General features: G+C 45.3%; 1 protein-coding gene and 2 long non-coding RNA genes across 3 annotated transcripts in view; 1 reads left to right on the forward strand and 2 right to left on the reverse strand.

Moving 5' to 3' along the window:
• The window catches only part of LOC309352913, a 911067-nt gene that overhangs the window by 797593 nt on the left and 96006 nt on the right, over nucleotides 1–17468 (forward strand). The window lies entirely within an intron of this gene.
• LOC309352895 overlaps nucleotides 1–17468 on the reverse strand; it is a 553927-nt gene that overhangs the window by 491149 nt on the left and 45310 nt on the right. The window lies entirely within an intron of this gene.
• PIK3C3 (phosphatidylinositol 3-kinase catalytic subunit type 3) overlaps nucleotides 1–17468 on the reverse strand; it is a 115246-nt gene that overhangs the window by 79378 nt on the left and 18400 nt on the right. The window contains exons 5-13 of the mRNA XM_081881750.1: nucleotides 14085–14171; nucleotides 12289–12384; nucleotides 9187–9258; nucleotides 8693–8797; nucleotides 7034–7126; nucleotides 5705–5890; nucleotides 3785–3939; nucleotides 3369–3459; nucleotides 2195–2262 (exon numbers count right to left, since the gene is read on the reverse strand). Coding sequence (XP_081737876.1) covers nucleotides 2195–2262; nucleotides 3369–3459; nucleotides 3785–3939; nucleotides 5705–5890; nucleotides 7034–7126; nucleotides 8693–8797; nucleotides 9187–9258; nucleotides 12289–12384; nucleotides 14085–14171 — 953 coding nt within the window. The remainder of the gene's footprint in view (nucleotides 1–2194; nucleotides 2263–3368; nucleotides 3460–3784; nucleotides 3940–5704; nucleotides 5891–7033; nucleotides 7127–8692; nucleotides 8798–9186; nucleotides 9259–12288; nucleotides 12385–14084; nucleotides 14172–17468) is intronic.

Genomic DNA, 17468 nt, shown 5'->3' on the forward strand with positions numbered 1-17468 from the left:
TACTTTCTAGAGCACAAGGCCCTGCTGTGAAAGAGTGGCAGGATTCTGCCTTCTCTGTGCCCCATCAGTATCCTATATGACAGCCACCTAGGTATCCTATATCTCAAGGGCTGTCCCATGGAAGAGGGAACAAGCTTGTTTTCTCCTGCTCTGAAGGGTAGGACTTGAACCAATGGAGTCAAGTTACAAGAAGGGAGATTCCAGCTAAATATTTGAAAAAGCTTTCTGACGATAAGAGCTGTTCAATAGTGGAACGGTCTCCCACAAGAGGTGGTGGACTCTCCTTCCTCGGCAGTTTTTAAGCAGAGGTTGGATGGTCATCTGTTATGGATGCTTTAGCTGAGATTCCTGCATTGCAGGGGGTCAGACTAGATGACCCTTGTGTCCCTTCCAACTCTAAGATTCTGTGATTTAAAGCAGTACCATACCACTTTAAACAGCCATGCCTTTCCCCCAAGGAACCATGGGAACTGTAGGTTGTTAACAGTGCTGAGAGTTGTTTCCTTTGCAGAGCTACAATTCTCAGAGTGGTTCAGAAATCGTCCCTCCTCACAGGGAACTCTGAGACTTGTGGTTTGTGAGGGGAACAGGGATCTGCTAGCAGCTCTCAACCCCCTTAACAAACTACGTATGAACTTAAAAATGGTAAGCACAATGCTGGTGGTCAAAAGAGAGAGAGAGATGGAGAGAGAGAGAGAGAGAGAGAGAGAGAGAGAGAGAGAGAGATGGAGGTACAAAGACTGTCTCAAGGCAAATCTAAAAAAATGTAGTATAAGCACCAACAACTAGGGAACACTGGCCTGCGAGCGCTCCAGCCTTCACGAAAGGTGTCATGGGCTTTGAAGACACTCAAACACAGGACGAAAGGGAGAAATGAGCTAAGAGGAACGCACGCTTGGCAAACCCTCACCATGATCAACTCCCACCCAGAAACCTAACCTATATCTTCACTGTGGAAGAACGTGTGGATCCAGAATTGGCCTTGACAGTCACTTACGGACTCATTTTTAAAACCACGTTTATTGAAGACAATCTTACTCCGCTATGAATGATCGCCAAAGAAGATGCTGTTTTAGATGGGGCCTCAGTGTATCTCCAGACTGAACTCCTCTCTCTCCAGAGCCTTTCAAAATAAGGCTTTTTGTATCTATAGCTCCTTTTGCCCTTCTCTGTATCCCAGCCACAGATTACAAATCAAACTCCAGGTTTTCATCAAGGGTTAGTACATCCAAACACCCCTTTGATTATTTCCAACTCCTGCTGAGGCTGGTTGGGCAAAACACACCATTGATCAGCAGACGCGAGGATTTATAGCTAAGTCTGCCAGAACTGTAGCTGTTGACATTCAGATTTTGGCACTGAGAAATGGAGGAGTCTGGATAGAGGAAAGTGTGTATTTGTGGGGTGGGGGAAGTATAATAATAAACTGGCCAATTCTGTCACCGATAAAGGAAGCAGAAAGTGTTTGGGGTAGGGAGCCATGAATATGGGGGGTGGAAAGCCCCTGTTTATAGACTGATATCTCTACACAAGAACCAACGCTTAAAAAAAATAAAAAATACAGCATGAGGTACATTGTGGAATGACACCTTCTTTTGACTACTATGCATTCAATGGACCACAACTGGGATTGTTCCTGTTATATTTTCCCTTTGTTGTGACGGCCCTGTACTCTGACTTGTTGGTGCTTTATTATATTTTTTTTTATATTTGTTGGTTCAACCCAGTCAGATGGGTGGGGTACAAGTAATTTTTAAAATCATCAACATTACTGGTCTTATCCCCCCGCTCCACTCTAATTCATTTGTAACTGAAAATCAATAAAACACATTTTTTTAAGAAAAGTGGTCAGAAATCTTTCCTGGGGGCAGATTGAGCACCCAGACCAAGTCTGAGGGAGAAACAGCAGGTTTATAGCACCTTTCTGACCTCCCCTAAAGGTCTGTGTTTAGGGAAACTATGGTATAAGAAACATGATGCAAACACTCAGCTTTCCTGAGGTCGAGGGGTCTAGGTTTGGTCAATGTCTGGGCTGGGTGGGGAATAAGGGTGAGGAATACTAAGCAGGGGAGAAAACGGACAAGCTTTTGCTCTCCATCGTCTTGCTGGTAACGCACTGCGTCCCACTTGCCGGGAAGCTAGAGCGGCAACTGTTTCTGGCGCACAAGGCATCAACCCCCTTTTCTGCACTTACCAATACAAGTAGTTTGCCAGCGTGGAATTCTTGCAGGCTCGCGAGATCAAGAACGTGCAAAGGTCTTGCTGAAAGTACAGGGAAACGTCGCTTAAAGGTTGTGAAACAGAGAAGGACCTTTACGTTCTTGAAACACACCAACAGCTCTTTGGGATATTTATGTGATGGATATGTGCCACTCTGCTTTCTCCTAGGTGGAGAAAGCTGGAGGGGGAAAAGTCACACACACACACACACACACACACACACACACACACACACACAGGTCAGGTTCAAACATAACACCGGTCACAGTTTGGCACTAAAGAAAGCAATGTTGTGCTCAAACCTCCTGGATAAGGGATACCTATTGCCTTATACGCTATACTGCAAACTGTATGAAACACCTAGGAAAAATATTTAGAGAGAATGTTAGCAGTGGTAGCTCAACAATAAGGATAGGATTAAATATCTGCTGTCTGGTTCGGACAGACTCTGCGATTCAGAGTGCAGATTGCTCAACTTAGGTTTCCCTCGTTATTTAAGAAGAAGAAGAAGAGTTTGGATTTTATATCCCGCCTTTCACTCCTCTTCAGGAGTCTCAAAGCGACTAACATTCTCCTTTCCCTTCCTCCCCCACAACAAACACTCTGTGAGGTGAGTGGGGCTGAGAGACTTCAAAGAAGTGTGACTGGCCCAAGGTCACCCAGCAGCTGCATGTGGAGGAGCGGAGACGCGAACCCAGTTCCCCAGATTATGAGACTACCGCTCTTAACCACTACACCACACTGGCTCTCAAGATTCTGGTTTTTTATGCATGTTTTCTTTATTGCATAGGTCAACAGAATTTTCCCTCCCTCTCCGCACCTGCCCTCTAAATCTCTTCTATGGCTTTCCCCAACCTTTGGGGGCAGATTTTGGGTACATGGGGAGAGGAGAGGGCAGGAAACTTCTGTCACAGAAATGGAAATCCTTGCAACTAGTAGTACTACTTTGTTGGAGATTGCCCTCTGAAACCCAAGACTCCTGCAAAGTAGGTCACAGTATAATTCAGGTGGGGCTGAGGCCAACGTATCTCACAAGAGGCTGCTCTGAGAGATCGTGGTTGAGCTCAGAATTGAAAACTGGAACCTCCCCAGCTCCAACAGAGCCCATTCTCTTAAAACTTAAGGGTTCCTGTCAGTATTTTACTCACCTCAAGGTTTTCGCTGTCAGCAGGCTCCTTTGATTTTGCTGCAGAAGGTGGGGAGGAGATGAGAGGCAAGGGGCTCGTGATGATCTGAGAGCTGAGAGGAGAATGGAAATAAATGGAATTTTAAGGCCTCTTTCTCATGGGAGGCTGTCTTAACCCAAGGCAGACCCTTGAGTCCATGCAGTCTAGTATATTTTTTTCTTTTTATTATTTTTTGGGGTAGAACCTCAGGTCCCAAGGGGCCACATGAGGATCCCCAGCCCCCTCTATCAGGCTCCTGGGAATCTTCTCAGGCTGAACATGCTCCTCAGTCACACCTGCTCTCCCCAGGAAGACGGAATGTAAAACTATGCAGTCTAGAAAGTTGAGTAGGCAAGACTCCCTACTCCCCTATGGACCTCCAGTAGTCTCTCGCCTACCTGTCTATTTCTGCAGGATTGGCCCCAGACGTCGCCATGCTTTCCGTCATGGATCCCTGACTGTCTTTCTTCGTAGGTTCCAACCCATTCTTGATGTCGTCAAAGTTTTCGTACTTCAAGGCCTGGACCAGCTGGAGCAGATACATCAGGAGATCCTGAATAAGGAAGAGGACAACAGCGGTCTGTTAAGCTGCCGGGATCCCAGGATTTTTGGGAGCTAACCTATCTTGCTTATTTACTTGCTTCTTTCTGTGTGAGTTTAGGTAAAAAGTGCTTGTGCAGTAGGGTTTCCCAATGGCGCCTTCGGTTGGCCACTGTGAGAACAGCATGCTGGTCTAGATGGGACGTTGGTGTGATCCAGCAGGGCCCCAAATGCTGTTGGACTACAACTCCCATCATTCCTGACCGCTATCCATGCTGATGGGAGCTGGTGTGAATTACAATTTGCATCATATGAAGGGAACCTTTTAAGCCACCCTTCCATTAGGCAACTACACCAACTACAATCAATTGCAACATCAAAACGATCAAACTCCATTGCACTCAGACATAAGGCTAGGGCATTTTAAAACCAGCATTGGGCACATGGCCCAATCGTTGGACACATGGCCCAACTGTCCTAACCCAACAGCTCACATTTTAATGTCTAAACGCCACTCTGAAGAAAAGTATGTCTTCAGAGCTCGTTCTACAGAAGGCAGCAATGTAGCTCACCCTGGAACTAAATTCCATAAATATTGAAAATTAGGAAAGGGGTGGATGAAAGAGGATGGATGCAGTGAGGGAGATGAAAAAGGGAAGGAAGAGGGTGGGGAGGAAAGAGAGGGAGAAGGGAGAAAACACATACAGTCGTACCTTGGAAGTCAAACAGAATCCATTCTGGAAGTCTGCTCAACTTCCAAAATGTTCAAAAACCAAATCACGGCTTTTGATTGGCTGCAGGAAGCTCCTGCAATCAATATGAAGCTGTGGAAGCCCTGTCAGATATTTGTCTTCCAAAAATAGTTCGCAAACCAGAACACCCACTTCTGGGTTTGCGGCATCTGGGAGCCAAAACTAAGCTGTTCGAAAACCAAGATGCGACTGTACTGGGATAGCTCAGTCAGTACAGCATGAGACTCTGACACTCAGGGTTGTGTGTTTGAGCCCCACGTTGAGTGAAAGATACCTGCATTGTAGGGGATTCCACCCCCCGCCCATCAGATGTCAAAGAGATAAATAACTGCACAACTTTCAGCAGACATCTGAAGGCAGCACTGTATAGGGAAGTTTTTAATGTCTGGTGTTTTATTATGTTCTTATAACTGTTGGTAAGCTGCCTGGAGTCAGCTGAGCAAGGTACAAACAAACAAACAAAATGATCCTTGTGGTCTTTTCCAACTCTACGTTTCTATGATCCAGGTGTGGTACGCTGGTTGGACATCAACTGATAGGAAGTGCCTACAGAGGGTGGTGAATACAACACAAGATATTATGGGCTGTCCCGTGAATCCAGAGAGTGAGGGAAATTCTCAGAGATGATTCACACCCTGGCCAGCATTTTCTTGATCTCCTGCCCTCAGGCAGAAGATATAGAAGCATGATTAGTCACACCAACAGGTTAAAGAACAGCTTCTATCTGTGGGCTGTTAGGCTGCTAAATGAAAATATATCAACAGGGCAACTGACTTTCAGGTTTGGTGTGTGTGTGTGTCAGTAAACGAGGGGAATTAAGACTAAGAGAGCTGAGTGGGGGGTGCTCGTGTAATCTCACTGTATACAAGTTGTACAAGTGACAATAAAGTATTTCAATTTCAAAAAGTATTTCAGTATCAATTTCAACTTCGATTCTACATGCCAACCTATGGAAAAAGTCAGTCACACATGTCTGGTTGAATCTAACCGGAACACAGGACAAGTGACAGCGGGGCATTCCCACACCTCGTCATCTGCCTGCTGCAACCTAGCGACGGCGTAACGCCGGACTGTGGTGTTGGTGAAGTGCGAGGACAAGAGCTCCAGGGAGTCCTCCACGTCCATCGGCTTCCACTTCCCCAAGAGCTCCAGCGCCTGCTTTGCTTCCTGCGGGAGGTACCAGTTGACGCACTTCAAGAACTTTGTCAATGCCTGGAAGACAAAAGCTGCAATCACACAGGGCCTCCTTCTTCCTACTGAACTAGGCATGGCCATTTCCAACTTCATCCCTGCCTTTAAAACAACAGAAGCAACACAGCAATGGCAACCATAAAGGCCCGTGAACAGGATCCAAATCACAGCAGGATCAAAGGCTTTTTTATTGGCTTAGCTGCAATCTCATGCAACGGTCTAAGAGTCCTTGTCGTTTTGTTTCTTTTCTTGTCTTGCTGCCGTTCTTTTTGCTCACTATGCTTTGAGGAGATTTCACCCCTCCCATATCCAAGAATCTGCTGATGTTCTCTGCTGATTCTTCAGAGAGGAGGGGCGGTTTCTGCTCTCTACTTATTCTGCTCCAGCCTCACATCAAAGTGTCGGAGAGAGACTGAGTGTTAGAGAGAGATCGTGTGTATAGATAAGGTTGGTGCTAAGAGCAGCTGCAGACACTCAGTGCAGCATTCATTTATGCTTAGACCTATTTAGCTCTGTATATAGTTGTGTATTATAGTTGTAGATAGAATAAAGAAGATATTCTACAGAGCTGCTCTCCGAGTCGTTTATGCTCTGCTGTACTCTGCTATACGCTGCTGTGCGACGACTGTATTATTGTGGAAGTGAATCCGGTGCTCACAACTCTAAGCTGTGAGTCCACAGCACTTTGACCTGTTCCTGTGCAGAAGGTGATCTCTGGAAGTGCTACCCAGCTTCAATCCCGAGGTGGAAAGCCTACAGACTACAGGGGCCGTGGTAGGATATTCAGCCTTTCACATGGTTGCAGGATAGCAGAATGCGCAGAACAACAGAATATTTTAAAATATTTCAAACTGCACACATCCACAGAGGAAGGAAGGAAGGATTTTTAAAAACACCCACTCATACCCAGACACATGTTTCCATGTTTTGATGCCTGCAGCATTAAAACGCACAGTGGTACCTCTAGTTACAGACTCAATCCATTCCGGGGTGCTGTTCACACCCTGAAAAGTCCATAACTAGAGTACCGCTTCTGCGTTCACATGCGGCGCGATACAGAGCTTCTGCACATGCGTTTGCAAGCTGAAAAGACACAACATGAACCCAACGCAACACAAGTTATGACTGTAATTATAAGAATATTAATTTAATTCAGGCACTTGCCTTTTCCTGATGAGTGAGATAATATCGGAATTTCCAGACGAGATCCTGCTCTTCGTAAGTCAGCTGCTTCGTTGGAGGATAGCTCACGATGATCTAAATAAAGAGTAACTCATGGGTTTCTTTTATTTGGACCAAAGGGGTGGGGTGTTGTGCATCACATCTTAAGCACACAAACACCAAACCTCTAAAATGATACCTATTAATAACATGGAGGAGGTCAGAAGTGCCTCCTCATCTTCTGCCTCATTTGTATTTATTTATATACTGCTAATTCCTAAATAAAATATCAATGCAGTACAAAACCCATACAATAAAAAAAATGAAAGGTTAAAATCAGAAACCAGATTTTACTATTGTGGAACAGTGTATTCTTAACTTGCCCACATAAGCCAGACAAAAAAAGAAAAGTTGAGAACTGCACTTTCAGTTTACAGCGGTACCTTGGTTCTCAAACACCTTGGTACTCAAACAACTTGGAACCCAAACACTGCAAACCTGGAAGGAAGTGTTCTGGTTTGCAAACTTTTTTCCGAAGCTGAACATGCTCCCTTTTGAGTGTCACGCTTCTGATTTGAGTGCCACATTTCCGTTTTGAGTGTTACGCTGAGGTCTGTCTGTTTTTGCTATTTCTTTTGCATTCTTGTGGCTCTTTTGGTTTTGGTTTTGTGACTGTGTGGAACCCAGTTCAGCTATGAATTGATTGATTGTGTGATGGCAGTACACTGTTTATTGCTTTCATTTTATGGATCCATGGTCTCGTTAGATAGTAAAATTCATGCTAAATTGTTGTTTTAGGGGTTGTTTTTAAAAGTCTGGAATGGATTAATCCATTTTGCATTACTTTCTATGGGAACGCACGCCTTGGTTTTGAAACGCTTTGGTTTTGGAATGGACTTCGGAACAGATTAACGAAGGTAACACGGTATAAGAACCTGGAACCTTCTGTTCTTCAGCCGAACAAAATCTGCATTGGCAGCTACTTGCTTCTGCTATCGGTTCTCTTTGCACCAATTAGCCCCACTTCTTAGGAACACTTGATCTGGACATGTAGGAGAAGACTATCTTGAGCATTCTCCCTCCACCCCAACTGCTTTTAGGCTGCTCCTTAGTCCTATCACCAGGGGCTTATCTCAGGTGGCCCCTTGAAGCTGATACTTCAGTTCAATTGTATTCTACATCCAAATAAACTGAAGTCACAGCTCCAACATCTCCGATATCCAGGCTACCAAGACACCAGAGAAAAGCTGGTGTTGGATTTGCAATCAGCCAGCAAAATGTGGCTGAAGAACAATGTGGTTTGATGCAATGATTGCAAACCATAGTTTGGGCTAACTTTGAAGTCAGAACAAACAAACCATTGCTATGCCCTCTGGAGGCTAACCTCCTGCAGGAGTGCTGAGAGGCTGGGAAATGCAAACAGATAAGGTGCTCTAAACTACAGCTTGCCTGTACTGTTTGGAAGTCTTAACCAAGCTTTAGGTTTGCAAACTGTGGTCAGCGCTAGCCATAAATCAGTGTGTGGTGCCTTAATCTGGTCAGTTTGAGAGGGTGAGGCTGAAAATCAGGGTACAGGTAGCACACACAATGTCTTGACTTTGCATTTCAGGGGCTGCCGGTCAACAATATCCAACATCCGTTCAAAGGTGTGGGGCAACATACGTTGAGCTGATCTCGGGTAGCAGCGTTGGGCTTGAGATCGTGGTCAGAAGGTCCGCTTCTTAAACTCCGAGCAAGCTTGTGGTGTTTCCTTTCCACTAGGTTTTCCTTCAGTAAACAAAAGTTAGTTGAGAGAGCAGGAAAATAACCTTGCATATACACAACAGTTTATTCCGCTTCTTCAACGTTCTCCTATTATTAACTTCTGCATTATATCTGAGTGTTTGCATGACTTAAAAGCCACCTTTAGAAGCTATCTGAAGACAACCCTGTACAGGGAAGTTTTTAAATGGTTTATGTTCTACTGTGTTTTTAATATTTTGTTGGGAGCCGTCCAGAGTGGCTGGAGCAATCCAGTCAGATGGGTGCCATATAAATAAGAAGATTATGATTACTTATGGGAAACTGAGGCATCCTCATTTGTACATGAATACACATTCCCCATTTCAGCATACCCTTGCCGTTCCATGGACTACGTTGTGCAGAAAAGGACTCACCATAGACATCTGTGGATCTGGAACCTTGACGATCTCAGAGCTCGTTAAAATGGGTGATGACTCATCGCCGTCCTAGGTGACAAAGCCATTCAGAGAAAGGAACTTTAAATCTCTCAGCTGATAAAGATCAACGCGGCTTGTCAAAGGGACTTAATGTGTTCCAGAGACAAGATTTGGAAACTCAGCTCTTGAGCCGCAGTACCTTAAAGAAAGCCACAGCATGGGTGGAAGTGAGGGGGAACATGGAAATCTGACCTTGTGGGGAAAGAGACAACACAACAAAGCAATGGAACGGAAACACATTTTGAAATACGCAATGGCTAGGATTTGTTTTTGAATAATCTAGCAGGTTCATCAGTACACACCCAAAGTCAAGGCTATTTCAAGATATCTCCCTTCCCTTCTGTTTTGAAGAACAAATCCCCAGCTCAGGCACATCTTGTTGCACATTCATGAGAATGCCATCAGAACAGAAACCACACGTTCCCTCTCCACTTTCATGACACAGAGAGCAGGACTATAGCAGAGCATACAGTCTGTATTCTGGCCTTCCTCCGAACGAGGTCCATAGGGGAGCGCCATACAGAAGGTGATCCCAGTCCATTCCCAGTTGCATCAGCCCTGTAAGATAGGCTAGTTTGAGAGAGCGAGAGAGACTGGGTCATCTGAGGCCTGCCCGATTTGCTTCACTGCTTGACAGGAGATTCAAACTCAAGTGTTCATTTGGGCCCTGCTAGGACCACAAAACCATCAGCTTCAGCAAGCAGTTCATGAGTCACAATAAACCAAAAACAGAGGGACGCAAGTGGCGCTGTGGGTTAAACCACAGAGCCTAGGGCTTGCCAATCAGAAGGTCAACGGTTCGAATCCCCGCAACGGGGTGAGCTCCCGTTGCTCGGTCCCTGCTTCTGCCAACCTAGCAGTTCGAAAGCACGTCAAAGTGCGAATAGATCAATAGGTACCGCTCCGGTGGGAAGGTAAATGGTGTTTCCGTGCGCTGCTCTGGTTTGCCAGAAGCGGCTTAGTCATGCTGGCCACATGACCTGGAAGTTGTACGCTGGTTCCCTCGGTCAGTAAAGCGAGATGAGCGCCGCAACCTCAGAGTCGTCTGCAACTGGACCTAACAGTCAGGGGCCCCTTTACCTTTACCTTTAGGACCACAAAACCATCAGCTTCAGCAAGCAGTTCAGGAGTCACAATAAACCAAAAACAGATGTAAACTACAACCCTCTGTCATCTTGTGCCGCCTGCCTGGAACTTTGTATGGAATTTCTGTGATAGTTACATGAGACCAATAGAAGTACATATATAAAATTTAAAAAGGTAAAGGACCCCTGGATGGTTAAGTCCAGTCAAAGGTGACTATGGCAGCACTCATCTCGCTTTCAGGCTGAGGGAGCTGGCATTTGTTCACAGATAGCTTTCCAGGTCATGTGGCCAGCAGGACTAAACTGGACACCGTGACGGAAACCAGAGCACACGGAAATGCTGTTTACCTTCCCACCGCAGCGGTACCTATTTATCTACTTGCACTGGTGTGCTTTCAAACTTCTAGGTTGGCAGGAGCTAGGACAGAGCAATGGGAGCTCACCCCGTCATGGGGATTCGAACCGCCAACCTTCTGATCAGCAAGCCCAAGAGGCTCAGTGGTTTAGACCACAGCGCATACTTCTGTTGTCTCCTGAGAGAGACGAATGCCAACCATACCTGAGACCTTTGGATGATGAGATTAAAGGAAACATCACATGCTATAAATTACATCACATGCTATAAATTACTCAAAGAAGAAAACAGCAATGGCTCTTTAGCCAATGTGAGTATTATAAAATTACCGGACTGTTTTGGAACACAAATCCTGGAGTGTGTAAAAGGGACCAGAATGAAGAAATATTAAGAAGAGCAGGGTCTCAGATACATTCTGCACCCCCAGATAGTTTAGGGGCATCCATCGTCTGCATCTTATGCAGCTTTGCCTACACAAGTAGTGAAAATAGCATAAATGAAAACTGCATCCCTTTAGTCCAGTTCCTGATCAATATAAGGTTTATACAATCATTTTTCTTCTTGTCCGCTTGCTTACTGCTTATTTATTTCTTATCCAACCCTTCTTCACACACTCCTACCCAGCTGAAAACATCAGGGTTCTGGAAAGCAGTTACTGACTGGGCAACAATCAACAATCCTACCAAAATACTAGGATACTAGATTTTGTTAAGGGCTGGAGGAAGTTAGGAAGAGGCCAGATCTTCAGTTAGAGTGGGAAACAGCAAGCACTTGATTTAATTGCTTGTTGATATATCTACCAGAAAAAAAACTATCAGTGCAACCACACACAGAAACAAATGCCATTTCTAAGCTATGTTTTTTTCCAAAGGCATTATAACGTTATATTACAATGCTTTAAGTTGTTTTTCCCACTCTTTAAATTTCATATTATGATGATGAACATGCCTTACAATTTTGCACCTGTGGTTATAGTTATGCCCCATGCCCTGCCACTCTGGGTTTGCAAATGAGCAAAGTCAGACTTTGAATAGAGACCCAAATTAATGTACATCAATTGATTAATGAAATAATTAATTACTTTTAAAAATGTGTAAGAGCACAACCATGTAACATGGCCCTTGAACATAGCCCATGCATTTTTGTAAAAATCCTCTCCAACCCTCTAATCATTTGAAATAAAAGAGTCCTGCAAGACTTATCTATACAAGTTTTAAAGTTGTGATGGTGAGGGTGTTTATTAGAAGGGGGTTGGGGGACGGACGGAAGGGGATTGAGGGCAGGAAACAAAGGAGGAAAGCTGGGCTGGTGAATCTGAAGATTCTTAAAATTACTTGCACTTATCAAAATTCTATAAACCTGAAGTGCATTACATGAATGACTGGAACACACACTCACAAGACAGCTTCTGTGTTTGATTTGCATGCTCACATAAGTGTCTGCCACCTGGCAGCTGTGTCTGCTAGACTGTCCTGGAAGGGCGGGGGAATAAGTATTCCACCGCCAGCCCTGGCATGAGGGGAAACATGCAAATTTGTTTGCCTGGTGCTTGAGATACAAGAATAAACAAAAACGTAAAAGCTCGTGAAAGATGCGTACCTTCTCGTAATAAACTATCCCGTATTCTTTGTCATCGCATTTTGCGCAGCGGAATTCAATCATCAGATACATAAAGTTGGAACTGCGCTTCTCACTCTGAAAGCAAAGAGAGAAGGGGGAGAAAGAGATTTAATGCCAGGATAAACTGCGCTGAGAAAGAAACACCCGTTGCTTGTGGAAGGGGGAAAGAATGAATTATCTCCTGCGTGGGCAACTTATAGATCAGTTCTCCATGCTGATGCAGAACCTTGGTTTGCGGTAACTCCAAACCGGGATGGCTAAACTAACTGAAACTTCCAAAGTTGCTACAAGGAAGGGGTTTTTTTTGGCGGGGGGAGAAGCACCATGATGGCAGGCTGTAGATGTTATAAAGCATGGAGGTTTGGAGTCTCTGCTTCTCTGTAGACCCACTAATCCCATGTTTTGCGAACCTTGTTCTCCAGTTGTTGCTGGACTACAATGCCCATCGTCCCTGACCACTGGTCCTGCTAGCTACAGGTGATGGGAGTTGGGTCTCCAGGAGCTGGTGGACGACAAGTCTGAGAAACACTGCATTTATCCATTGGGTATTGGGGACCCACCATCAGGTCACAGCTGGATCAAAGGTGGGTTGCAGGAGAAGCACTACAATGCAAATATATGGTAAGAAAGGAGAAGAGGTGGGTCTCTAAATTCATGTGTGGATTAAAGATGGGCCCCTGGTCAGAAAAGACTGGAGACTACTGCATTAAGGTGCTGGTTTAACCTTTAAAGCCCTATACAGCCTAGGACCCTCATACCTATGGGACCGCCTCTCCTGGTATGTCCCACGGAAGACCTTACGGTCTTCAAACAAAAACATCCTGGAGGTCCTGGGCCACAGGGAGGTTAGGTTGGCCTCAACCGGAGCCAGGGCTTTTTCGGCTGTGGCTCCGATCTGGTGGAATGCTCTGTCACAAGAGACTAGGGTCTCAGTCTCCTCTTTTCCAGGCTAAACATACCCAGCTCCTTCAACCTTTCCTCATCAAGCTCGGTTTCCAGAATCTTGATCATCTTGGTTGCCCTCCTCTGCACACGTTCCAGCTTGTCAATATCCTTCTTAAATTGTGGCACTCAGAACTAGACACAGTATTCCAAATATGGTCTGACTTAGGCAGAATAGAATGGTACTATCACTTCCCTTGATCTGGACACTAGACTTCTATTGATGCAGCCTAGAATCGCATTAGCTTTTTTTGCTGCTGCATCACATTGTTGACTCATGTTAAGCTTGTGGTCCACCAAGACCCCTAGATTCTTTTCACATGTACTGCTGGTAAGCCAGGTGTCCCCCATCTTATATTTGTGCACAGAAACTGATCCATTTCCAGCCTTTGAACTTTGACCAAGTCTTTAATTTAACACCCTAATCATCAAAGTTGCAATATTTGGCTCTATAATCAACCCCCAGCCCTTGTTTTTATCCCACTCTTCCATTTTACTTTTTAACTTTTTTTTAGTGCTTCCTCAAGTGCTGCGTCCTGTTGTTTTAATATTGTTTTATCTCGTTATTTTATTGCTCTAACTCCCCCATATTAGAGGTTGCAAGAAGCTGGACTGAGCTAAGCACCTTGCCAGGCACTGCCAAACGAAAGATCGTGTCAAACTTCATTAGATACAAGCTATAAATTAAGGAAGAGAAACACCCTAAACATTTGCATGGAGTGCGGGTGGAGACTGCGTGCGCCCCCTGAATTACAGACATCCTGGTGCGCCGAGGTTTTTGCATCAGCAAGGCTCGAAAGCTCATTAGAAGCCCAGTGCCCCCTATGACCTACCTCATTGATCATCTCGATCTCCCGAAAGGTCAGTCTGTCCAGCCAGTCGACTTTGACCATGTGGCCTTGTCGGTGAGATTTGGTGAGCTGCCATGGGTGGAAAGAGAAAGAGAGAGGCATCAATCTGAATTCTGATCACAGAATCGTAGAGTTGGAAGGGATTTCCAAAGGTCATCCAGTCCAACTCATTGCAACGCAGGAATTGGTTGTTTGGAAGACAACCGAAAATTGCTTTAAACTAAATATACATGGCATGTATTTCAAGCCTCGGCAAAACAGTTCAGCTGCCTTGATAACAGCCAGCATGTTCCCAAAATTCAGAGCATGTTAATCAAAGGAACTGGGGGAGGGGGGAGATAGTTAACCTATTCAGAAAGGTCACAATCCACCTTAAATAACAGTGTTCAGTCCCAAGGGTTTTGATGGGAGAGGTGCTCAGTGGAATTCCAAGCATCCTTCCCCAAGAATTAATTACCACACAGAAAGTGTGCTTAGCATTGCAACTTTGCATGCTCAATCCTCTTTCTGAAATCCATGAGACTGGAGGTGGGGGAAGCATTCCCAAATTGTTCATTACAGAGAACCAAGGCTGCGTTGAGATGGCAGTTTGTTCCACTACTCTTGACATTTCTCTGTCGATTTCCGCATCTCAGTTGAGCTTTCACACAACGCACAAGCCAACTCCTGCAAATATGGCAGAACGCAAAAGAAGTTGAGAACTTCCGGAAAACAAACTGCTTGCAAACTGCACAGAAATGAGTGCTAAACTTGTGGAACATATTCCCAGGAGTAGCTTCTGTGTGGTGTGAAACCTCAAATACAACGCTGAAATCAGCAGCTGGAGGAAATGGAATAAACTGTTGTGTGGACGCAGCCAACATTGGTGATGTCAGGAGTCACATGGATAGTCTTCAATTAAATCATTGCATAGATTAGCACGAGTGCAAGAGGGTTTTTCTCCCTCCTGCCTCTGTGCATCCTCTATGCCGTCTCCAAATCTGCAGGAACTTCCAGCACAGATTTAGAGGGTTCATGGGGGGCGGATGAAGGAAAACATTGTGTTGTGCACGGATAAATCTTTGTGCTGATGGAACATTCACCTGAGCACTATGTTGGATAAGGCCCAATATTACTTGCAGTGAACCGGTCTCTGGACATAAATTAAAATGGCAGGGAAAGGGAGCTGCAACCATCTCAGTTGAGTCACATCCATGGATCTTCTCCAGCGGCTGGACACAATATCCTTTTGCAAGATTCAGAGAAGTAAACCCACACTGTGTCTACAATTTCTGAATCTGAGGCTTCCTTTAACTCTTGCAAAGAGTGGGCTTTGACACACTTACTGCCCTTATTGACATTTTAAAGGCAGCTAAGTTAGCTTCAAAGGTGAATCATGTGTTGCGTCGGTGCAATACCTAGTGGTTGCAAGATGCGTGCAGGACCGGATTTAGGTTTGATGGGATCCTAAGCTACTGAAGGTAAAGGGGCCCTTTATATGTCCAGCTGTCTTTTGTCAACAACAAATTATTGCATTTTTTTTTCAGTTGAATATATGCTATATGGTAATTTATGGACCTAAAAAGTATCTAACCAGTGAAATTTTAGGGAGCAGGCTAGCAGGCAGGGCCCATTACTTACATCATAGGAGCCTACACAACACAAAACGTTGTTGCTGTACGTAGGTTTTATCTTATTTTTTATCTTATATTTTGGAAATGTACATCCAGGATTTTTTTCTCCTTAAATTTTTTTTGGGCCCCCCAAGAGAGCGAGGCCCTCAGCTATAGCTTATTTAACTTATACGTCTGCTCAGTCCACAAAGAGGGTTTGGATTGCAACCTACCTAAAGATTTTCCTTTTGCAGAAGATTGGAAAACATTTATTGAATACATGGGAAATAACTGTATGCAGCTGAAAACGCTGGCAGCATTAAGATAATTTCAACCGAGTAAATAATTTTTGATGGATGCAAAAGTGGGAAATTGATTTGAACGGTTATGCAGGGATGCAAGATATGTAAAATGACCCATGGAAAGAGAAGAACGGAAGTCATTGGGTATTTTAAAGTTTGCAAAATGTTTATTTGAAATTGTAAAACAGAAAATGTAATAAAAAATATTAAAGAGTAAAGGTTTTCCTTCTGCAAAACAAAAAACACCCAATAACCCAGACACCAAGTCTAAAACAAAAGCTTGAGATCGACCCTGTATGAAGATTTGCAGATCTATAATTTGTGGAAGTACCGTATTTTTCGCCCTATAGGACGCACTTTTTCCCTCCAAAAATGAAGGGGAAATGTGTGTGCGTCCTATGGGGCGAATGCAGGCTTTCGCTGAAGCCTGGAGAGAGAGAGGCGTCGGTGCGCACCGACACCTCTCGCTCTCCAGGCACCAGGAAGCTATCCGCAAGCCTTGCGCGCCCGGGGGAACTCCCCCCGGGCGCGCATGGCTTGCGGGCGGCAGCCTGCAGCGCGGAGCACGGGGCGCCCTTTGGAGGACGCCCCGTGCTTCGCGCAGGTGTAGGCAAGCCTTGCACATGGGGGGGGACTCCCCCCGGGAGCGCAATGCTTGCGGGCGGCAGCACGGGGTGCCCTCCAAAGGGTGTGCGCAGCCTGCCGCCCGGCGGGCAGGGTGCCCTGAAGCAGAGCGCCCCGCGCGCCGGGCAAACATCGGCCAGCCCCACAAGCTCGGGGGACAGCGGGGAGGCGCAGCGCTGCCATCCCACTCTTCCCTGACCTGGTTTTGGGGTGGAAATAAAGGAAAAACTTTTTTTCCTTTATTTCCCCCCCCCCCCCCCCAAAAAAAAGTAGGTGCGTCCTATGGGACGGAGCGTCCTATGGGACGAAAAATACGGTAAATTCTGTGCTGCAAAATAACCTTCACCTCAATCGTCCTCATAGCTAAGTACAGTGGCTGGACCTTTAATATTTATCATTTACGTTTTCAAGAGCTTCGTTAACGTAGAACAATACTCAAAATTTACCGAATTAGGGGGAAACGGCATATAATGAGATGGTTCAATTTGCACAATGCAGCTCATCTGCAAGAATCAGCTAGGCCAGAGAGTGCACTAGCTCAATCAAGAGTAATACACACTTCCAAAGGCCTCAGAGAATTGGGCAAAACAGCCTCAAGAAACCCCCATTGTGCCTGCGGCTCACAAGAGGACCCCCCCCCCTTGGTAGCTTCGGACCCAAAGGCGGTCTACAGAGGATTTAAACAAAACGTGCGGGACAGAAACACACATGCCCCACTCCCACCCCCTGGTGAACTCGGCCCCAGCCACCACGTATTATGCTTGACAACCGCTGGATTTTGCAGTCCCGGACACACAGCCGAAACACATTAGCATAATATCGCTCGAAACAAGACGCACTTGGGGATA

The sequence above is a fragment of the Podarcis erhardii genome (genome assembly GCF_964252035.2).
Source record: "Podarcis erhardii genome assembly, chromosome: 11".
NCBI classification, from domain to species: domain Eukaryota; kingdom Metazoa; phylum Chordata; class Lepidosauria; order Squamata; family Lacertidae; genus Podarcis; species Podarcis erhardii.